Source organism: Aotus nancymaae, unplaced genomic scaffold, assembly GCF_030222135.1.
Source record: "Aotus nancymaae isolate 86718 unplaced genomic scaffold, 86718_ANA_hifiasm-v0.15.2.pri h1tg000019l, whole genome shotgun sequence".
NCBI classification, from domain to species: domain Eukaryota; kingdom Metazoa; phylum Chordata; class Mammalia; order Primates; family Aotidae; genus Aotus; species Aotus nancymaae.
This window is the reverse complement of record NW_026988431.1, coordinates 33,137,743-33,155,713: the sequence shown is the minus strand read 5'-3', so window position 1 is coordinate 33,155,713 and position 17,971 is coordinate 33,137,743. Positions and strand designations below refer to the sequence as shown.

The 17,971-nt window shown below is 37.5% G+C and overlaps 1 protein-coding gene across 5 annotated transcripts in view; it reads right to left on the bottom strand.

Moving 5' to 3' along the window:
- ARMC8 (armadillo repeat containing 8) overlaps window positions 1–17,971 on the bottom strand; it is a 112,647-nt gene that overhangs the window by 68,718 nt on the left and 25,958 nt on the right. For all 5 annotated transcript variants that reach the window (XM_012451129.3, XM_012451130.3, XM_012451134.3 and 2 more), the window contains 4 exons: window positions 8,843–8,914; window positions 7,324–7,466; window positions 7,121–7,218; window positions 2,053–2,145 (listed from right to left, as the gene is read on the bottom strand). In XM_012451129.3, coding sequence (XP_012306552.2) covers window positions 2,053–2,145; window positions 7,121–7,218; window positions 7,324–7,466; window positions 8,843–8,914 — 406 coding nt within the window. The remainder of the gene's footprint in view (window positions 1–2,052; window positions 2,146–7,120; window positions 7,219–7,323; window positions 7,467–8,842; window positions 8,915–17,971) is intronic.

Sequence of the window (17,971 nt, the reverse complement as noted above, 5' to 3'; positions counted from 1 at the left end):
AATGCTATACTTTTCTTGAAGTCTAGCTACATCCCAGAATATTTAAATGTGGTTATTTAATTACAGTGGCAAATGCTAATTTAGCCAATTAAAAGGTGAGTAAAAGTGACTTTCTCTGATAACATATTCCGTTCTGTTAGTGGTATGAGGGTGGCTGTTAATTATTATCCTCAGCTTAAATTTCTCTCCAGCAAAAAAATAATGATTTAATGGTACTCTATTATTTCAGCTAAAACAGCACTGAGAAGTTTCAGATGAGCAATACCTAAAGTGTTGAAAAGTTTCTGATGAGTAATCCTGAAAGCTATTTGGGTAACTTCAGGAATGGGATTATTCAAACTTCTCATAGCTTAAAATAATTTATCACATAGTTATTCTTCCAGGTCCAGTTTTCAGTAGCCTTTTGGGATTACTGTGGTTATGACTAATAGATGCTGTACTCTGTTGAACACTCAGAAACAGATGTTATTTTTATTTTTATTTTTTGCGACAGTTTTATTTTTTGAGATAGGGTCTCGTTCTGTGACTCAGGCTGAAGTGCAGTGGTGCAATGACAGTTCACTGCAGCCTCAACCACCTGGGCTCAATCGATCCTCCCATCCCAGTCTCTTGAGTAGCTGGAACTACAGGCACACACCACCATGCCTGGCTAATTCTTTTATATTTTTTGTAGAAACAGGGTTTCGCCATGTTGCCGAGACTGATCTCAAACTCCTGGGCTCAAGAGAGTCACCTACCTTGGCCTCTCAAAGTGCTGAGATTACAATTGTGAGCCACTGCACCCGGCCCCTGAAGATTTTGTAATGAGGCATACAGTTCTGGAGTATCTTTCTCAACTTGCCAGGCTGGCTATAAGACATCATTTTGTTGTTGGAAAATTCTAGGCCTTGATGGTTTGAGCTCATTTTAAGTGAGTTGCAACAAAATTGTCATTTTCTTAAAGCCTTTCTTTGCCCCACCTCAAAAGATTAAGGCATGGTTCGATATCACTGCTCCTATGAGTTGGCCCACACTTTGTCAAAGTAATCCGAGAAGAAAAACTTCAAAACTCTTTCACAACAATCTTAAATAGTACTGAATAGATTGTGATAATCAGCTAGGGTTTGTTTGGAAGGGAGTGTAGATGTGTAAATTATAGTGTAGAAACTTTTCCTACAACCAGGTGATTTAGCTTTCATTTATTTGGAAGGCTGTTCTAAAACAGCAGAGACCTATGTCTTCCAGGTGTTCACTTCTCTTACCCCTTCTTTCCTATAGTTCCCAAAGCTCCTTACTTGGCATTTGTATTATAAATGATATGGCATCATCAGAAGATACTTATTTGGTTAGAAGACATGTAGAAATTAAGAAAGATCTCAAGTAAGTAATCACCCATGGTTACCCATGGTTATCATAAGTGATATATTCAACATATAATCTATAAAGCAAACTAAATGGCACTTCATAGACTGAAGAGAAAAGAAAGAGAAACTTTACTCAACAATGAGAAGAATTTCTCTCCTTTCTCCTTATATGAGATCACTTAAACCAGTTTCCAGTAATGGGCACAAGGGTGAGGGAAAACAGTCACGATCACAACATTTCTGGTAATATAAAATGGTTTAATCGCTATAAAAAAATATGTGGTAAAATTACAAATATATATATTGACTCCAAAATTTTATTTCTTATGAAATGCCTTGCCTTATATACAAGGTATTTATTGCAGTATTGTAATAAGACTGGAAACAAACTAAATGTCCAACAATAGAGGACTGGATAAACAAATTATATAACTGTACACTAAAATACTATGCACTGTTAAAAAACAACAATGATGGAGAGCTCCTTATGTACTGATATGGAATAGCCTTCAAGATATGTCAAGTGAAAATGTTAAGGTGCAGAACAGTATGTATCATATGCTGTCATCTGTGTTTAAAACAAAATATATATACACACATAGGTCTACTTACATATGCACAGATTATCTCTGGGAGGGTACACAAAGAAGGTACATCTCTTAAAGGCATAAGATTTTGTATTATAGAGAACATTTATTCTGGTTCTTACTTTACAGCAGTGTGAGAAGATCTGACAGATGTACTCCTGGGTATAGCGGGACCTGCTAAGCAGTGCCATGAGGTGCGGTATCACTGTGGCATCCTAGGAAAAGAGAACACAGCAACAAGAACTCAGGCACCATGAGTACATTTGATGAAACAAAATATTTCCACGAGAAGGTAGTCAAATCTCTTATCTTAATGACAGTAAGTCAAGTCTCTTTAACGCACAGAGCAAAACAGAAGCAACATGGCCCATCAAAACTGTCCAGGCCAACGGCAAAGAAAGGGGCTTAAATATTCATCCTTGGTAACAAAATATGAGAACAAGAAATTCTCAGTAACTCTCTCAAAAAACAGCCTACATCCTCATGATAAAACAAAATCATTTCAATAAAACATGACAGAAATAAGTTCTGAAACCAAAATGTGAGGTAACTAGTACGTTATACACTAGCACATAGTTTATAAGAAGAATTATTGTATAAAATAAAATTTGAAAATTTTGATCTTCAAGACTATAAGCACCAGTAACTACTAATAATCTTATAAAGACTGTAGTGAGCTATTTTCAATCTGTACGAGATAAGACAATTTACTTTTTTTTATTTTTTGAGATGGAGTCTTGCTCTATTGCCCAGACTGAAGTGCAGTGGCGCAATCTCGGCTCACTGTAACCTCCACCTCCGGGGTTCAAGAAATTCTCCTGCCTCAACCTCCTGAGCAGCTGGGATTAAAGGCGCGTGCCACCACACCCGGCTAATTTTTGTATTTTTAGTAGAGCTGGGGTTTCACCATGTTGGTCAGACTGGTCTCCAACTCCTGACCTCATGGATCTACCCCCCTTGGTCTCCCAAAGTGCTGGGATTACATAGACAATTTACATGATTGGCAGCTTCTCAGGTACAGCCCACTCTCTGCCTATTGCTGACATTTAACAACCAATGTAATAGCACAGAATAAGAGAAAAGAATCAACCCACTCTGCTGCAAGGCTCTCCAAGAATTTCCTTTTATTTAGAATGCAGGCTGAGAGCTGTGGCTCATGCCTGTAATGCCAGCACATTGGAAGGCCAAGGCAGTCGGGTCACCTGAGATTAGGAGTCTGAGATCAGCCTGGCAAACATGGCAAATCCCTGTCTCTATTAAAAATACAAAAATCAGCCTGCTGTCATGGTGCACACCTGTAATCCCAGCTACTTATGAGGCTGAGACACAAGAATCGCTTGAACTGGAGAAGCAGAGGTTGCAGTGAGATCACACCACTGCACTCCAGCCTGGGTGACAGAGTGAGACTCTGTCTCAAAAACAAAAAACAACAAAAGAATGCAGAAGGGCCAGGCTCAGTGGCTCATGCCTGTAATCACTTTGGGACGCCTCTACTAAAAATACAAAAATTAGCCGGGCATGGTGGTGCGTGCCTGTAGTCCCAGCTACTCAGGAGGATGAGGCAGGGTACTAGCTTGAACCTGGGAGGTGGAGGTTGCAGTGAGCCGAGATCATGCCACTGTACTCCAGCCTGGCGACAGAGCAAGACTCCATCTCAAAAAAAAAAAAAAGAATGCAGAAGAAATTAAAAGTTGAAAGGTTATCTGGATGGAACTGCAGATAAGAAAGGGGACTTAGCTCAAGCTTCTCAGTCAATGATATCACAAGAGCTATGCTTCCCAAGAAGGAATGTGCATGCAAATTCTCAGGAGATATTCTTAATGTACTTTGATACTATAGGTTTAGGGTAGGATCCTAAGAGTCAGCTTCCAAATGAGGCTGATGCTACTGGCCTACAGACCATACTTTGAGCAAAGAACGGTGAAGTACGTAGCAGCTAAGACAGCAAAGGCAAACAGAGAGGTAGATTAAAAAGTCTCTATTAGGCTCCTAAAGCTATTTCCACCTCCTTCCTTTCCTCTAATGTTCTTGCATTCCTCAATTTCCCTCAGTTACAATAGCCCCCATCCCATTTCTTCATATCTTCCCCCTTTCTGTTAATTGTGTCTATATATCTGCAGTTTACAGATGATTAAGTAAGGCAAAGAACAATTTTTAAATACAAAATTTACCCAAAATCACCCATCTAATAAACACGATTTCAAACTAGAAATCCTGCTATCTTCTTACTGGACTACCTACCTCATCTCTATTCTACTGCCTGAGTTGCTCAAATAGCTGGCCTCTATACACCCCAACTCATAGAAGTCAGTTAATTACACTGAAACACTGCTGCTAGTTATTCCCCAATCCAACTCTTCACAAATTCTCCACTGTCTCTGAGGTATAAAATATCTGAGGCACAAAATTGAGATGATTCATAATTTAGACACTCTATCTAAATTTAACCTCCTTGGGTCTCAATTTTTCTCATGTAAAACAGTTGGCATCGACCAGAATTTTCCAAATTGTGCACCTTGATCCATTAGTAGGTCATGAATCAGTTTAGAGAGTGAGGTGGAAGGAGTTAAAATAGTTGGCCAGGATCAACTTCTCCCCTTATTATGGGATTAAGGGTAGGTGAGAAACTTCCTGGGTAAATGAGATAGGTGACTGGCTTAATCTCTTTGCAAACATTACCATATGAACTACAAGAAAATAAACTGATATTTACTAAGTCCTCTATGGAATGCTTTAAGCAGGATGTCTATAGTAAAGCAGTTCTCAAAGAGAGAAACTGGAAATTTGTTAGAAATGCAAATTCTCAGGCCACACCCAAAACTCACTGGATCAGAAACCGGAGGTAGGGTTTAGCAATCCCTGTTTGACAAGCCCTCCACGTAATTCTAGTGCAACCTCAAATCTGAGAACCACTGTAGTAAACAAAATATAGATTTATGAGGTGTAACTCCCTGAAGAATCTCACATAAAACTATGAGGTATAAAATAAAGATGTTAGGCCGCGTACAGCAGCTCACACCTGTAATCGTAGCAGTTTGGGAGGCAGAGGCAGGAGGATTATGAGGTCAGGAGTTCGAGACCAGGCTGGCCAACATGGTGAAACCCCGTCTCTACTAAAAATACAAAAAAAAATTAGCCAGGCATGGTGGCACGCACCTGTAATCCCAGCTACCCAGGAGGCTGACGCAGGAGAATCACTTGAACCTGGGAGGCAGAGGTTTCAGTGAGTCAAGACTGAGCCACTGCACTCCACCCTGAGTGACAGAGCAAAACTCCCTATCAAAAATAAATAAAATAAAAGAAGTTTCATAATTTAGGTGCTCCCTATGTGAGGTAACCCATAAATCTCACCTACTGACCACCTTATGTATCATTAAGGGCCAGCAGAGTATGTGTCTGATGTAGAAAGGACAGGCTAGGGAGCCATGTGACATGTCTCTTCTCCATGCTTGCTTTGCCTGTGCCTCTTGATTACTTATAGTCTTGAAATACTTATAAAGCCTAATTCTGGATAAGATCTCTGACTACTGTGTGCACAATTTGACAACATGATTTGTTATGCTGGCTCAGATAATCACAACCACCATTTTTTTGAAGAATGAAAAATGATAGCATAGAAACCAGAGGGCATTTCATCCGTGGAACTATGTCATGAAACTTGTCTCAGGATTCTTTCACATATACATACACACCTTCATACACACAAATTCACATGTATAGTGAGGCAATGGAAAATATGCTTCTTGCTGTGAACTATAAGAGTATTTCAAAAATATTAACCCCATGTAAAGTGACTATAATTTACAATAATCTATTGTACACTGAAAAATAGCTAGAAAAGTCCAGGCACAGTGGCTCACACCTGTAATCCTAGCACTTTGCAAGACCAAGGCGAGTGGATCGCCTGAAGTCAGGAGTTTGAGACCAGCCCAGCCAATATGGTGAAACCCTGTCTCTACTAAAACTACAAAAATTAGCTGGGCGTGGTGGTGCATGCCGGTAGGCCCAGCTGAGCTCAGAAAGCTGAAGCAGGAGAATTGCTCGAACTCAGGAGGTGGAGGTTGCAGTGAGCCGAGATTGCACCACTGCACTCCAGCCTGGGTGACCAAAAGAGATGCCATCTCCCTAAAAAAAAAAAAAAAAAGACTAGAAGAATTTAGGATGAGCACAGTGCCCCATGCCTTCCTCTCCACTTCTCTAAATCTTATCCATTATTCAAAGCCCAGATTAAATTCTAGCTTCTCTGCAAAGCCTACTCTGCCAGATTTCAACCTAAAGTAAGCTGAACTCCTTATCGTTCATCTAGCATAAAATAAACTTCTCTTAAGTTCTATCTATAGAGGGATAAAAATTGGTCTTTTTAAAAATAGCTTGTGAATTCCTCAAAGTCTGAGACTATCTTTCACTTTCTTACAATGCTGAGAGTATCTGATATTTGGAAATAAGCAAGAACTCAAACACTTTTTGAGACTTTATTTATTTATTTAGAGTCAGAGTCTGTACTGTCACCCAAGCTGGAGTGGGGTGGTGCGATCTCAGATCACTGCAATGTCTGCCTCCTGGGTTCAAGTGATTTTCATGGCTCAGCCTCCCAAGTAGCTGGGGTTGCAGACATGTACCACCATGTGCAGTTAATTTTTGTAGTTTTAATGGAGACGGAGTTTCACCATGTTGGCCAGGCTGGTCTCGAACTCCTGGCCTCAGGTAGTATATCCGCCTTGACCTCACAAACTCCTAGGATTATAGGTATGAGCCACCACACCTGGCAGAGACTTTTATTATTTGTTTGTTTTTAGTTACAGGATCTTGCTGTGTCACCTAGGCTGAGGTGCTGTGGCACCTGACAGCTTACTATAACCTCAAACTCCTAGGCTCAAGCAATCTTCCACTGTAGTCTCATGAGTAGCTAGGACTATAGGCATGCACCATTGCACCAGGCTAATTTATTTTTATTTTTTTCATGTAGAGATGGAGTCTTGTTAATGTCACTCTGGTTGGTCTTGAACTCCTGGCCTCGAGCAATGCTCCCACCTCAGCCTCCCAAAGCACTGAGATTACAGGTGTGAGCCACAATGCCCGGCTGAGGCTTTTTTACATAACACAGTTATGATGAGTCTAAAGATGCTAAGCAAATTAGGAGTAGGCTGTTAGTGAAATGTAACTAATATCTCAAATACATCTAAAACTCACTGTATACAGTAGCTCCTCTGGAGTGACAGGACTGGTGAAGATGGTGCGCAGGCATCGGAGGCAAGCTTCAATAAACTTCAGGTCTGGGGACAGTAGTCCTAGTAACAGAAACTAAATTTAGGACTAATCCTCTCAACCAGTATTTAAAGTATTGTAAACTGATTCTTATCCTTACTTGAGCAAAAAATGGCTTCCCTCCATACCTTGCAATAAGGCAGGGATAATATGGCAGTCCAGTAGAGACTTGACATTGTTTTCAGTACCCATAGCAAGACTTCCCAACACCACTGCACATTCAGTTTTCAGCTCTGTGGTTGAGGCTTCTTGCTGAAGCAAGTACAACAATCTAAAAAGAAGGAACTTAATAAACAATGAGACTAAAAAATTTAAACAAGACTCAATGTGACCAAAAAAGGCTGTGCAGTCCACATACTAAAAATATGGTTGGTTGAATTTATATGAATTCAAAGGTCATTTGTTTATCTCATCTGCTAATTAAAGAAAGAAACATCTGGAAAAAAAGTCTAGAAGAGGTTTTGAAAAAAAGAACTATCATATTCTCAGAGTTTATCAAAAGTGTACATCTGAAAGTTGTCCACAAGTGGTCTCTGTAGAAACAGCATCATCAGAGTCCACGCCATCTACCACTTCCTGTTGGGTCTCCAAAATATGAAGACTCTCAATCAAATGCCATGTGCCGCCAGATCTTAAATTGAAACTAGAAATGCTACTGCTCTGAATCCAGAGCAGAAGTGCAGAGTTTGTAGAGATAGAGCCTAGAGGGAATCTTTAAAGCCCTTGTGCGGCTCCTCAAGTAAGGGAGTTTCTTCTTTCTTCAGTTTTCTCATTTGGAAAATGAAGAGATCCTCTCATTTCCACTCCAGCCTGGCTTGACAAACAAATATTCCCCAAACCCTAACCTTCCTCCACTTATGACCATCTACCTTATATTCTAAGGTAGGACCCTCATGCTCCCTAAAGCACTATATGCCAAACATAAATCCCCTAAGAAAGGCTGCTGACAGCTTTATAGTTACTGAAGTATACATTTGAGGTTGGTGACGTTAAAGACATTTAAACCATTAATTCTTCATCAAGACCAGAAAATAAGGAGAAAAAAACCAAAACAATAAAAAATTCTGAATGAAAAGGTAATAACAACTGCACAGAAAACTTAGCTCTGAGGAGCAAAGTAAAGAGGAAGTTATATAACTGTCATCGCCTGCCCAAAGGAAACTTATTAGGTCACCAAAGAAGAAATCAAACTTCCTAAACTTCCTATGTTAACTTAAAAAACAGCAAATTGTAGAAATCAGAAGTTAAAACGAAACTGGATTAAAAATCAAGCAGAGTTTTTTCCTTTAAATTCAAAAGGGTCTTATAAATTACTCACTCACACACAAAACTGCCAATGTGCTAAGGAAATAGAGAAGAAAGTATCAGGCTGTTGTACATTGCTTATGTACCTAACGAACCCTTTTACTGTAGGTCAAAGGTCTTCCTGAATTTTCAAAAAGTATTAACACAGTCACTTTTTATTCCATTCTCTGTTACTTTATAATTTTTTTTCTTAGAGATGGTTTATATACTTATTTTTTAAAATAGAATCTATTTTAAGAACTGGATAGACAATTCAGGAAAAAATGGGTTCTATGATTGAGAGTAAGAAATACATTAGAAACTAGTATGAATGACAAGAAAGGGGTGAGACAGCAAACATACCTTGGAACAGCTCCTAAAACAATGAGATTGGCTTTCTGCTTGTTGTTTCCAATTACAGCATTTTTCATGTCTCTGAATTCAGGAGAAAAAAAATAGAGTATGTTGAGACAGTACTGAAAAAAATCAAAGATCATTCTACTTTACTATGCAATATCTTAGATTGGCAATATCTTAGATTTGACAAAGTGAAAGCACTGACCTTTTTTCACCTAAAGTACTAAGGAAGTGATAGAGATAGGTGTGGAGTGAATGTAGGGGCTGTAAAACCAGCAAGTATTGTAGAAAGTGAGAGATATCCTGAGTACTAACGAAAGACTTCCAGGACTGAATTGAGTTCTTCCAAAAAGGATACCTACCAATCCTTAGATATAAAGCAATACAGTCCACCTTCACACTCAGCTCTAGGAATAGGGAGTGAGCTAAACAAACAAACAACAACAACGACAACAACAACAAAAAACAGTCCACAGAACATATCTCCTTGTTTCAAGGATCACACTTTGTTCACTTTTTTCCTTTTTCTTTTTTGACTTCTTTATATATTATTTCTTATAATTCCATTTTATTTGCTTTATTGTCTTGCTAACTGTACTTCTTTGGGTTTTGTTGTTTCCCAATGCATCTTTTAATTTAGTGCAGTTAGTCTGCAAGTGATATTAGCCCACTGCACATATATTTTAAGAGCCTTGCATATGTATTTCCATTTCCCCATCATTTTTTGGGCTGTTGTTATACATTTTTAAATTGGTTAGAAACAACACAATACATTGTTACTATTTTTGTTTAAGCAGCAAATTATTTCTTAAGAAGATTTAAAAATAACAAAAAATCTTTTACATTTCTCAGATATTCATAGTATTTTTTATTCTAGCTACATAGAGCTCTATACTTCACCAGGAGCAAAACTCTATTCCACAATAAAAGAAACTCTACCACTGATCTATTTGTGATTGGTTCAAAATTTGTGGTTGGTTCAAAAGAAAATGTAGAGAAAAAATAAACAGCTCAAAATAAACCCAGTACTACTAATAAAATGTTTAAAAAATACTTCCCCGGCCGGGCATGGTGACTCACACTTGTAATCCCAGCTCTTCGGGAGGCCTAGGCAGGTGGACTGTTTGAACTCAGGAGTTCGAGACAGACTGAACAACATGGCGAAACTCCATCTCTACAAATAATACAAAAATTAGCCAGGTGTGGTGGCACACACTTGTAGTCTCGGCTATTTGGGAGGCTAAGGTAGGAGAATCACTTCAGCCCGGGAGGTGGAGGTTGCAGTGAGCCGAGATTGCGCCACTGCACTCCAGTCTGGGCGACTGAGCAAGACTCTGTCTCAAAAAAAAAAATCAACAAATAAATGTTATAGTCAGCGTACATTTGCAACACTAACACCAATCCTTAAATTTAGTGGAATAAAAAAACCTGGTAACAATTAACTCTTCCCTTCAACTGCCTTTTTTTGATTATCGCAAAAAAATACTGCAACAACTAGTGATGTGGTAAAAGCAGATTTTCCCCACAAGTTTCTGAACGGCATTTTTACAAGTCAAGTCAAACACTGAGAATGCCTGGTCTTTCTTCCATTAGCTCAGTCCCTGAGGGTAAGGCTTTTTTCCAAGGCCTGACCTACCCTTCTGTTAAGTATCCCTCAGATCTTCTACATGGTTTACAAGAAATAACTAGCAATTTTTTTGTTGTTGTTTATGGGACTAAACTAAATGAAGTTTACTGAGGTTTTTACCAAGTTCTGATACATGAATATAAAGTTATACAGTATCAAAGGCTCAATTAGCAAGGTTAGTAAGACACTGTATTTCTAAGCTCCTGCAACCTCATGGATGCCTGTTTTCTTTAGAAGCTTTAGATCCTAATCATCAGCGCATGTTTACTTTCATCATCTTCTTTTCTCTTAATGTGTTCTGCCTATAGTAATATAGTACATTTATTTGTCCAGCCCCTATCTACTCAGAGTCTGTGTAGTGCCAAGTGCCATTCTGAGTGCTTTCTCTACCAGAACTCCCAACCCTAATATTTCACCAGTTTTTCTTCTCCATTCTTCTTAATTAAGCAGAAATGAGGGGTCCTTAACATTATCAAGTGAACCCATTCCAAACATCTGAAACCATGCCATGTTTGTATAGACAAGACGAAACAAAAACCCCTCCAAAACCAATTTTCTAATTCTCTTAATAGTTTACAAAAAGGACACGAAAGAGGTAGTTGATGGCAATAGAGTAAATGCAAACTAAAGCGAACAAAATTAAATGGACCAATGTCTAAAGAAAAAGATTCTCACTCTGGCTTTAATAAGTAAATATACCTGTTCTAGATAAGGAAAAAATATGTTAATAAATTCTATTCAATTGTTACGACAAAGGAATGCTGGTAAATTACTGCTATGAAGAATTAAAATCAAAAGGATTAGCAGGATTAAGGAATCAATTTCAGATGACAACTTTCAGCCATCTAGATGAAGCTTCTTTCGGTTCCCAGAGTGTAGTTATTCTTCTCTGTCATCTCCTTATCCCCTCCCTCATACCTTCCCCTGGCTAGCTTTACTCATCCCTCAAGTCTGAATGTCACTTCCTCCAGGAAGCATGCCCTGACACCCCCAGGTCAGGGTTAGGTGTCCCTCCTAGTTGCCCTCTATCATAATACAATGATCACTTTGTTAGGATAAAAGTCTGTTTCCTCTTGAGAGGCAAGAAAGCCAATCTAATCTGGAAATATTGAAGAAGTTTACTATCAATAGATCATTAATTACAGTGATTCTAGACATCCATTATTTTTGTAAAATGCAAACTCAGAGCTACCATCCAAATGGGAACACAGCACTATCCAAGATTTATATACTACATTAAAATTTACAAAACATTCCATATCCACTACTTAATTTCACCTTCATCATAACCTTAAGTAACAGTAACTTCATTTTACAGAGAAGAAAGCTACAACTCAGGTTTAGGGCTTTTTTCAGAATCCAATATTAAATGACAGAGCCAGTCTCAACCCATGTCTTTTATGCCAACTGTTTTTTCCATTACCGCCAGCACATCAGGCGTTGACAACGAACCAATGGAAAAGACAAATGAATTCAGCAAATTCATTTTATTTTTCCTTTTGTGTTTCAATTTTAAATTTTTATACAAAATAAAAGTGTTTCTAACTTTTAGCCAGACATCCTTTTCCCAGTAGACCAAAAGAATGTCATCTCATGCCCACCAACTTTTAATGTTGGGAAAAATGCTCTACTTACTTCTACTGAGATTCAACAACTAGTTTTTGAGCTCAGCACTGTGCTAGGCTCTATGGAGTACACGAAAGCATCATACAATGAGATGCCTGGCCTGAGGAGTTCACAATATCCCTGGAGTGGCAAAAATAACACTATCAATATAAGTCAGTACCTACATTATAAACTGAGTGTTTATAAGGCCAAGAAAAGTAGATGCTCAATAAGCTTAAAAGGTTTTGAGGCAATAGTTAAAAACTAAGATAAACCTTAGAAAATAGGACTTCGATAAGCAGATGGGAGGGCAAAAGGAGAAATCATTCATACGAGACCATATTGGAAATGAAAATGGTATGTTCTTGGGGCACTACAAGGAAACTGAATTGAAAAAAAGTTCACTTTAGGGTGGCATGGAAGATAAAGTTAGAAAAATGACAGGCAGATGACAAACTAAAGGGACATGAATTAAGGAGCAATCATATTTTTGATCACAGAAGGAACATAAAGTAAGCAGTGACTAAGGAAAATAAGCTGAATGTGAAATGGGTTGGAATGCTTATAACACTAGAGTTAAGAGGGACAACTAAGTGGCTGATGCCAACTTTGTGATCTCCAGACCCCCTGTGGTTATCTTTATCATAGCATTCACCATGCAAACTATCATGGATAGTCTCTTTAGTTATCTGACTACTTCATTGGACTTTGGGACCCTCCATTCATTAGACTTTTGCCCCCCACACACACATGCTAGCACAATGCCTAGTACTAGGCAGGCACTCAATAAATGTTTGTTGAAGGAATTAATCAATCTATCTAGGTATCTGGTTATATAAAACTGGTTAGTGGAACGGCTAAAGGAACCATTAATAGAAAGGTAATTTTGAAGAATCAGTTAACAAGATGATTTCATAGGTTAAAAAAAAAAGTGATATGTGACATGTCTTGAGTGACTACTTCATGTCTGGGCACATGGGTGCAGGAAACAATAGAAAGCTTAAAGAAGAAATCTCTTAGCAAGACAAGAATTGATCTGGATTTTGTGCACACTGAACTATCTTTGAGGTGAGACAAGAATATCCAGGTAGAAAGGCTAGAAAGTAAGTCTTGGGGATATCCCACTTTTGGGAAGTGGGAGAAAAGAAGTCAATATTAAGATGTTACAAACATACACTTGTTGAGGAAGATTTTTAGATAAAATCTAGCTAGAATCTTAAATGTGCATGCTTATAAGTGGACTTGATAAGTACCCACATTTACATGGAGGTTAAACTTTCTACTTTTTCTTTGCTCTGAAAGAGATTTTTAGTGTGGCAGAGAAAAAGGGCTTGAATATTAAAATGTACAGTGCCTACCACAGCATATGTCTAAATTAGAGCATTATAAGGGTGATGAAAACCAAGAGAAAAAGTAAACACTATATGTTGCAATTAAAATAATAGAAAAAGTTTTAAAAAATGGGATCTAGACCTGCTGCAGAAACCATTTCAGTTAATGAAGTATGAGTGTATTTATTCTAAACAGTCAAAACCAGCAACCATTTTAACTGAAAACCTAATATCAACTAAAAACAAAATTATCTTTAAAAGTATTGAAGACTGGAGACTAAAGCTAAAAATCAATCACAGTCATGTTTTGCTTAATGACAAGGACATGTTATTTGACGACGGGGATATATCCTGAGAAATGCATCGTTAGGCAATTTTGTCCTTGTGTGAACATCATAGAGTATACTTACACCAACTAGCTAGTACAGCCTACTACAGACTTAGACTATATATTTTATTGCTTGTAGGCTGCAAACCTGTACAGTATGTTACTGTACTAAATAATGTAGGCAACTGTAACACAATGGTAGGTATTTGTGTATCTAAAGATATTTAAATACAAAAGTACAGTATTATAATCTTTTGGGGTCACTGTATATGCAATCTGTGTTTAAATGAAACATCACTGCATAATGCATGAATATACATATATTTCATTTTGAACCAGTATTACTTTTCACACACCTGAGGCAGCTCTTTTCTGCTTCATGTTTGTAATACTCTATATATCATTTCTAGTCTAATTAGCATGAAGTAGCCAAAAAGCACACTGGATACTGAAAACTACAATTTGAGTATAAAGTTTGATCTACTTATAAAAACTCACTGTTTATAAACATTCATTTGTAAAATAAGGAAAAAACACATATTTGTGGGTAGAATAAGGGCAACATGGTAAACAACTTTTATTATTTCGACTGTGAGAATCACAAACATACACACTGCTGTCCCTGTAACTGTAATTATCATGATTTGTTTGGAGAATATAATATACAGATACCCAAGTATGATAATCATTCTGTTATCAAGCATGGTTAAGAAATGAGGTATATTCATATTCCAACTAAAGTTACATGACAATGAATTCCATTGTCATTACTGAATTGCCGATTTTAAGAATTAGCTAATGATGATCTATTCTTCAAACTAAAGTTATTTTTAACATAAGGCTTTGATTCAAGAGGCACTTGGAAAATTTATAGAAAAATTCAGCTCAAATCACCTTGGGCATTTACTGAATATCAACATGTCTAAACTGAAAAAACAAAATTGACTGTAATTTAGTTCATTCCTTTAGAGAAGAAAACACGTAACTTGATGGAAAAAAAAATTAGTTCATTCTTATAAACTCTGTTTTATCAAAGTATAATTACAAATCACCTTACATTCTCCAAAAATGAAGAGTAAAATTTAGTGACTGTGTTAATAATGCCAAAATATTTTGGTAGATACTAATATTTTAAATATATTTAATTATTCCAAAGAACACAAAAATGTGTTAGAACAGTATGGAACAGTACGTCAGCATACAGTTGAGTGCTTTATACATTTGAAAAGATATATACACATATGCATACAAACATATATTTCTTTCTTTTTCTTTTTTTTTTTTGATATGGCATCTTGCTCTGTCGCCAGGCTGGAGTGCAGTGGCACAATCTTGGCTTACTGCAACCTCCGATTCCCTGGTTCAAGCGATTCTCTTGCGTCAGCCTCGAGAGTAGCTGGGATTACGGGCACACATCACGATGCCCAGCTAATTTTTGTGATTTTGGCAGAGACAGGGTTTCACCATGTTGGCCAGGATGGTATCAATCTCCTGAGCTTGTGATCCTCGGCCTCCCAAAGTGCTGGGATTACAGACGTGAGCCACTGTCCCTGGCCCAAATATATATTCTTGATGTTCAAAGTTAATAGCATATAGACACATGTATACAAACAGCTTATCTGTCTGCAAGTAAAGACTATGTCAATTAGATTTAATAATTCCTGGATAATCCTACGTGCCGAATTCTCTGACTGAATTCTGTCTCAGAATATATAGTTTTAAACAAGTAGGACTCAGATCACTTTATTACATTTGGTATTAAAGTCGCCTTTGTGTATGTTTATCCATAACCCTCAACAATAACTGATTAAGACCAGGTGCAGTGGCTGAGCCCTGTAATTCCAACACTTTGGGAGGCCGAGGTGGGAGGATCACGAAGTCAGGAGATCGAGACCATCCTAGCCAAGATAGTGAAACCCTGTCTCTACTAAAAATACAAAAATTAGCTGTGCATGGTGGCGGGCACCTATAATCCCAGCTACTCAGGAAGCTGAGGCAGAATTGCTTGAACCCAGGAGGCAGAGGTTGCAGTGAGCTGAGATCACGGTGCTGCACTCTAATCCAGGTGACGTAGCAAGACCCATCTCAAACAAACAAACAAACAAAAAAAACAAAAAATAAAATAAAAAAAAAACGATTAAATGTATTAGGAGAAATTTTTTAATTGGTATTTTTTAGAATACTTATTTTAAATTATTCTAAACCTTAACCCTTTAACTTAAAAGTTCTTAAAACCCAAAGGCTTCATTTTATGGGAACTCTCACCCTTTAGCTCATGAAAAGAAAATGAAATATATTTATTTATTCCTAAATGAAAATAGCATACATTTTAACTGAAAACCTAATATCATCTAAAAACAAAATTATCTTTAAAAGTGCTGAAGACTGGAGACCCAAGCTAAAAATCAATTACAGTCATGCTCTGCTTAACGACGAGGACATGTTATTTGACAATGGGGATATGTTCTGAGAAATGCCTGTCTACATTCTACTGAAACCAGAGACACAAAATTTCCTGGAGCTAAGAGAATTAAATAATCATTACCAAAATATATTCATATCATCAGTACATTAAAATGCTTCAGAAGACACTTTAGAAGTAGATTCTCGGTGGGGGGAAAAAAAAAAATCACATGATTCTGCAGCATCCACAAGTGCCTGAATGAATCCACCAGAGGTCTATTCAACCTTTCTAATTCTATTAAACTCTTAAACTACAAAGCTCACTACATTGGCTTATATCATCTTTTGACTTTCAACATAGCAATAACAACAAAGGGCCATGTAGGGCTATTTGCTAATTTTTTTAAAACAAAAACAAACCAAACAAAACTTCGCCACCTAGGCTGGAGTGCAGCGGCACAATCTTGGCTCACTGCAACCTCCACCTCCTAGGTTCAAGAGATCCTCCTACCTCAGCCTCCTGAGTAGCGGGGACTACACACCTGGCTAATTTTTTTAATTTTTATTTTTGTAGAGATGGGGTTTCACCACGTTGTCCAAGCTGGACTTGCTGGGTTCAAGTGATCTGCCCACCTCAGCCTCCCCAAAGTGCTGGGATTACAGGCATTAGCCACCATGCCTGGCCTCTGTTAATCTTTTCATTGAGATTCACTAACATGAAAACCAAATCAAGTGCTCTAATTTGTTATGTTAAAAAACAAAACAGTGTTTAAATAGCTTTCACTCATGATTTACAAAATCATATAAACAGTTATTCGTTCTCAAATATGAGATTTAACATTGTTGAACCAATACTGTAACTTCACCAAAAAATGTCCCGCAATTTTTTTTAAAGTCATATATGCAGATCTCCACACTACAGTAAGCTCATAATTTGCAGTGCAATGTAGTTTAACTGACATACCTACTCTCTGTTGTAGTTTCAAAGGCTATAGTTTATGACCTATACAGTGACTTCCCTCTTCTTTTGGCTCCTATCTTACTCCTTATTTAATGATCATCTATCCAGTTATACATATGAAATTTTGCTTTTTTCAATAAAAGGACCTGATTTTGTATTTAAACTTTTTATACAACAGGACCATTCAAGTTTATGCTATTTTACTACTTAACAAAGTTACCCTAGATAACTCCCCATTCTTCAACAACTGAAAGTTAAGCAGTTCTGATACTTAATGTTATCTTTCAACAAGGCATATTCACTGACTAGGTAAAATGGTCCACTGTGATGTGGGCTATCTACAAAGAAGCTCCTCATATTTAAGGGTAGAGCTATAGCTCTAACTCACCTAGTAGATTAGTTGTAGACTATGATGAAGACTCACTATTCATCTTTAATTTGGTTTTGTTTTTTCCTGCTAGTATGGTATACACATTCACAATCTTATTTGTCTTCAAGATAGGGTCTCACTGTGTATTGAACCCCTAGGCTCAAGGAATCTTCCCGCCTCAGCCTCCCAAGCAATTAGTACTACAGGTGCCTTCCACCATGCCTGGTATATGTTCACAATATTTATTGAGAAAAATCAAACATAATATAGCCAGAAAAATAAAACTCTGGTTGGCTTGTAGTCAAAGCTACAATTTTTGTCAATTATTTTATGTCCCTCCAATTAAATATTTTGGATTTAATGCTATTTCAGCCTCTACCTTTTCCTTCCCTAAAATTAATAGGCTACCTTTGGTTGTTTATACTCTATGGTCATCTTTCTACCTATCTATTTTGGTCTGGTAGTGGTCTCTGTGCAACTCAGTAATGACTGTGATGCATATTTTTAAAA